This window comes from Musca domestica, unplaced genomic scaffold (genome assembly GCF_030504385.1).
Source record: "Musca domestica strain aabys unplaced genomic scaffold, Musca_domestica.polishedcontigs.V.1.1 36, whole genome shotgun sequence".
NCBI classification, from domain to species: domain Eukaryota; kingdom Metazoa; phylum Arthropoda; class Insecta; order Diptera; family Muscidae; genus Musca; species Musca domestica.
Window position 1 is genome coordinate 8,780,525 of NW_026712318.1, and position 6,258 is coordinate 8,786,782.

General features: G+C 35.7%; 1 protein-coding gene across 1 annotated transcript; it reads left to right on the plus strand.

Annotated features, from left to right (window-relative positions):
* The first annotated feature begins 1,281 nt into the window (after positions 1 to 1,281).
* On the plus strand, positions 1,282 to 3,009 carry LOC101892887 (paramyosin, short form-like). Its single transcript, XM_005176141.4, has 2 exons — positions 1,282 to 1,418; positions 1,817 to 3,009. The coding sequence occupies exon 2, from the start codon at positions 1,962 to 1,964 to the stop codon at positions 2,868 to 2,870; it is 909 nt and encodes a 302-aa protein (XP_005176198.2). The 5' UTR covers positions 1,282 to 1,418; positions 1,817 to 1,961; the 3' UTR covers positions 2,871 to 3,009.
* Positions 3,010 to 6,258: the final 3,249 nt, after the last annotated feature.

A 6,258-nucleotide genomic window follows, 5' to 3' on the forward strand; every position in this document is an offset into this window, starting at 1 on the left:
CAAAGAGTTCCTTGTGGGTACTTTATGCCTCGGCAGAGAATTTTCTATATAGGTCCACAATATCGTTTAGCCCCCATATTACGGTAACCCCACGGTATTCGACATTTTGATGATTTTAGCCAAATTTTTCAATGGAATTGTCTGAAATTCCACAAAAGGAGTCCCATGTGGGCATTTTAAGCCCTCAAAAAGAATTGTCTATATAGGTCCACGATATCGTATAGCCCCCATATAACTGTACCCCCCGATATTCGGTGTTTTGATGATGTTAGCCACACTTTTCAATGGAATTGTCTTAAAATCCACACAAGTAGTTCCTTGTGAGTACTTTACCCCCTGAGAGAGAATTGTCTATACAGGTCCACGATATCGTACATCCCCCATATAACGGTACCCCCACGGTATTCGGTATTTTGATGATTTTACCCACATTTTTTAACGGAATTGTCTGAAAATCCACACAAGGAGTTCCTTGTGGGTACTTTATACCTCGGCAGAGAATTATCTATATAGGTGCACATCGTTTTCAACGGAATGGTCACAAGGGGTTCTTTGTACACAAGGAGTTCCTTGTGGGTACTTTATACCTCGGCAGAGAATTATCTATATAGGTCCACAATATCGTATATCCCCTATATAACGGTACTCCCCCATATTCGGTATTTTGATGATTTTAGCCACTTTTTCCAATGGAATTATCTGAAAATCCACACAAGGAGTTCCTTGTGAATACTTTACACGCAGACATAGATTTGTATTTATAGGTCCACAATATCGTATATCCCCCCATATATCGGCACCTTCCTATATTAGATATTTTAAAGATTTAAAAGAATTTTTAATGGATTTTATTTGTTTGAAAATTTTTTAATTCGTTCCAAATGGTGGAGGGTATTTAAAGTTCGGCCCCGCCGAACTTACTGCTTTTTTACTTGTTTTCTTTAAAATTCTCACCAAAACGCTTTTGTACGCTTGTAAACAATATAATGACTGGAATAATTTTAACAGCTGTCGAACGAGTGGCTTTGAAATTACAGCAGTCTGAAGTTGGTTGCAGTTTCTTCATCTCACCCTTAAGCCTAGAACTTTTCAGCCGAATTGTCCCATTTTTATGCAAAGTATTTAATGTATTGTTTTCTGTGTAGAACAATTGCGCATTGTTTGTTGTCTTCTTAATTGCTGTTCATGACAATCACTTTTTAGCGCCAAATTTGCGCCTCGTCTTTTATCAATTCGATTTCCTTTTCACTATCAATAACAAAGACATTGTAAAATTGAACTATTTTATTTTACACATCAGTCTCGCTGCTATTGTTCAGGCTGTAGGAAGTCTAACGAAATTCCTCGGAAGTGAATAAAAAAATTGAGAAGATAAATAATAATTTAAAATTTATAAGGCGAAAGCAATTATAAACAATGTAAGAAAAATAAAAATAAAAAAACAACAAAAGAATTAATGAAAAATTTATAAAAATATTAAAAATGTATTAACAAAAAAAATCCGAAAAAATAAAATTTAGTGTTACACAATTAAAAAAAAAAAACTCTCATTAAAGACAAGCTATAAAAATTTCATTGTGGTTTTAATTTTCTCCAAATCAAAGAATTTCTCCTAATCCATATTAATGTGCCTGTAAAATTGCATTTTCCTTTAAATATTTTAGTGCTACTTTTCTTTTGCATTACTTAAAAGTTATACAATATTCAAATAAAATCGTTTATTTTTTCATCCGAACTTGACCTTGTTGTAACAATTGTGCATTTCCTCAAATAATCAAAAATAAAAACAAAACAATTTTATTCTCTCTTTTTATAGATCAACCAAGAATATCAATTGCATGAAGTGATTCACTGGCAGTTTGTTCGAATAAACAAATAAAACGCAAAACGTTTTTATCTACACCACACTATCGAATTTGTAAAACAACAACAAGAAAAGCAGCAACACCACAACAGCCAACATGTCTCTTACATATAGTCTGCGAACACCTCATGTTCGCCATATGCGTAGCGAAGTCATAAATGATCCCGACACGCCTGGATATGTTGTTAACTTCCATCAACCGGTTCTCGATTATTTAGATGCCAAATCGCAATATTTACATGGATCACGAACCCACACACCATGGACCGATGAATGTACACCCAAACATTATCGTTCCACCTCAACGCTGAATCAATTGAGCGCCGTCAAATCCCTCAAAGTTGATCATGAAACCGATGAAAGAACCGAGGATATTATTAGTGACCTGCATCTCCAGCACCGGGCTCCTTTCGATGAAGTACCCATGTATGATCCCTCGCATGTTACCAGGCATACCCATCCCGATATGGTCTCAGATCAAGCCCAGAAACGTATACGCTACTTGAATCAACGTCAGCTGGAGAATCAAATTAAAAAAGACACCATGGAAATTGTGGATCGTATCAATCGCCTGGAACTCGACAACAATGAGTTGCCACGTGAAGTGGAACGTCAGATACGTGGCATCTATTCACGTGTACTGCCACCTTATGTCCCCGCAGAGTATGAAGAAGAGCTTGATACCGTCATTGATCGGGCTGCCTCACGTGTTCGTGCCACATCACCCGATGCCGCATATCGTAAACCATATCCCAAATACATGCAAACCATTGATGAGCGTCGTGCGAGTAAACTATACAAGCAAGTCAGTGCCACACTCAAAGAGTCCAAACGCACCCTGCGCAAAATGGATGATCGCGTCGAATGTGATTTCTACAAGTGCAGCTTGAATGACAAATGCTGGCTGTGTCGCAAACTGATGCGTAACAATTCACGACTCCATTACTTCCCCAGCAATGCGAATCCCATTATTCCAGGTTATCGTCGCAAGCATAAAGTCACTTAGATGGATGCTGATGGTGATGATGATGGGAATTTCCAATGTCCTCCCATGTTGTATACTAGCCATGAAATAAATGTAACCATAGATAGTTAGGCTACTTTTTGTTCGACAAATTATTAGTAAAATAAATAATATTATCTATCCATATATAAAAGACTAGAGAAATAACTGACTGGTCGAGAATCAAAGCCCAGACGAAGCGGCTAAAGCAAGAATCTTGAGGTTTGCATAAGGGTTAGTCTTTGTGCGTAGGAGTGAGATAAGACTAGGTTTCTGGAAATCCACACTATAAGTGTACGAAAAGGACTAAAAAATTAATAATTGCATAAGGCAAATGAGCTATAATTCTTGGGAAGTACGAACTTAAAGGTTAGGAAAAATTCTAAAATGGTACTAAACTTCTACAGTGGCATTTGCTGTTTGAACGTATAGAGCTAAAATTCCGAAATTTAGTACGAGAATCAAGGCTGGAAAGCAAGTTTGATGCACTAAGGTGGTTTTGGAAAATTGCAAGAAAAGTACTAAATAGATACATATTTCGTACGAATTGGAATTGAGTGAAAAGAAAGAGTTTGAAATCTGAAATATGTTGTTGGGGCCGTTGCTCATGTGTAGGCTGGACATCTGGAGGTGGTTTTGGAAACGTGTACTACATATGTGGGAAAAGTACTGAATGGTACTACATTTGATATCGATTGAAGGAAATTCTGAATTTTAAACCCTACACCACAAGGTGGTCAGGGTATTATGTCTTTGTGCATTTGTTTGTAACAGGCAAAAGGAAACGAGATAGACCCTTTTGATTATCTGCATAGAATCACTTTCTGAGTTGATTTATGCATGTCAGTCCGTCCGTCCGTCTGTCCATGTATTCTTGTGAACAAAATGCAGGTCGCATTTATTATCCGATTGAGATGAAATTTTCCAAACAACATTTGTTTGGCCCAAGGACGAACCCTATTGAAATTGGAGATAATCGGTAAAAATTTAGATATAGCTCCCATATATATCTTCGTCCGATTTGCCTTTTATTGTGCACCAAACGTATAATATCAGCCCGAATAGTATGTAATTTTGCACATACAACCAAATTAAATTGAAAATAAGTATGCCAAATTTGATCGAAATCGGTTCAGATATAGCTATAGCTCCCATATATATTGTTCATCCGATTTGTTATTTTTGTCCTCCGCAGCCGTAACATGCACTCTGTAACAACAATATTTGGGGAAATATATCAAATGCAGCTCAGAAATACATTTGCTAAATTTTATTCGAGATCGGTTCAGATTTGGATATAGCTCCCATATATATTGTTCATCCGATTTGTTGTATTTGTTACCCACAGCCGTAATATGCACTCCGTAACAACGATATTCAGGGAAATAAATCAAATACAGCTCAGAAATATCTTTGCCAAATTTTAACGAGATCGGTTCAGATTTGGATATATTTCCCATATATATCTTTATCTGATTTCAAATTAATTTTGCACCAAATGGGCAATACAAGTCCGAATTTAAAAGATACAAATGCTTCGGCATATTTAGTCCTTTGAACTTTAAATTATAATTATAATCATAGCGTGTATGATTGAATTCTCCCATAAAAAGCTTTTAATTGTTATGCGCAGCTCTACTAAATTAGTAAAGTGGTGTAGGGTATCATAAAATCGGCCCCGCCCAACTTTAGGACTTTCTTTACTGGTTATATTTAGATTACTGATGGGATGGGTGAATGGATGGGGCTGGAATCCATAAATTTGCTATAGATATCACTGTTGGTGTCTTTGAGACAAGGAGCTGGTTTTGGAAAAGCGCCCTATGTCTGTACTGAAAGAACTAAATTGGTATTGGGTGAACGGATACAGCTGAAATCCTCAAATTTTATATTGAGATCACTGGTAATATCTGTGCAATAATTGTACGAAAAGAAGAAAATTTGGTACTGGGTGGAGAAATAGAACAGAAATTCTGAAATTTGATATAGAGGTGTCTAAAATTGAGATAATGAGGTGGTTTTAGAAATGTATACTACAATTGTACCAAAAGTACTAAATAGTACCGATTTTGTTATTGGGCGAAGGAATAGAGCTGAGATTCTGAAATTTGATACAGATGTCACTGTTGGTGTCTATGGGTAAGATTTGGAGGTGGTTTTGAAAATATGTACTATAATTGTACGCAAAGTACTGAATGGTACTGTATTTGGTTTTGGGCAAAGAAATAGGGATAACATTCTGGATAGTTTACTGATATTTAAAGTAAGGCTGGTCCTCAACTTTGACATTGAGATGTCTCTAGGTATCTAGAATTGAGATATTGAGATGATTTTGCAAATGTTTACTGCAAGTGTATGAAACGCACTAAATAGTATTATATTTGGTACAATTTGGTATAGGGTGAATAGATAGTACTTGAAATCTGATATTTGGTATTAGGGTCGCTTTTCATGTGTAACTTCGACATATGCAGGTGATTTCGGAAGTGGTACGAAAAGTACTTAATGATGTTAAATCGGATATTGGGCGAAGGAATAGAAATAAAATTCTAAAATTTGATATTTAGATTACTGATGATATCTGTGTTTGAGATTTGGCAGTGGTTTTTGGAAATGTGTACCATAATTGTTCGAAAAGTACTAAGATAGAACAGAAATTCTGAAATTTGATATTGTGGCATCTTTTGGTATCTGGGATTAAGATATGGAAGTGATTTTGAAAATATGCACAATAATTTTCCTAGAAGGAATCCTGAACTTTGTTATTGGATAGACAAATTGGCTGTGGGTTCATTGTGCAATGGCTTCATTCATACCCTGCATTTTGTGTACTAACAAGTAAAAAAGCTGCAGGTTCGGCCAGGCTGAACTTTGAATACTCTCCACCATTTGGAACTAATTTGGTAATTAAAAAAAATAAAACCCGTTAAAAATTCCATTAAAATCTTAAAAATACCGAATGGAGCCATTATATTAGGGTTTATATGACGACATAGACCTGCATAGGCAACTTTTGTCATACAATATTCAAATGCGAAACAAAGTAGTGAACAAAGTAGGTAAAATCGTCAAAATACCGTATATATTGAGGTACCATTATAAGGGGGCTATACGAAGACGTTAACCTGCATAGACAATTGTCTGTCTAAAGCTGTGGGGGATATAAAAAGGCCTAAAATGGACAGTTGGAACAAAACTAAAATTTTAAGGTGGACTTATCACTTCAAAATCCCGAATTTCAAAAATTTTCCCAAATTTAATCAAATTTATATAAGACTCAATAATATAGCTGCCATGTTCGTTATAAATCCAATATTTAATATTCCGGCCCCTTAAAGTCTATTTTTACGAGAAAAATACACAATTCTGGAACACGAAATTTCCTATGTTA

Bases quoted from the DNA above. Each gene is read 5' to 3' on its own strand.
- LOC101892887 (XM_005176141.4), top strand. From the start codon at position 1,962: ATGTCTCTTACATATAGTCTGCGAACACCTCATGTTCGCCATATGCGT.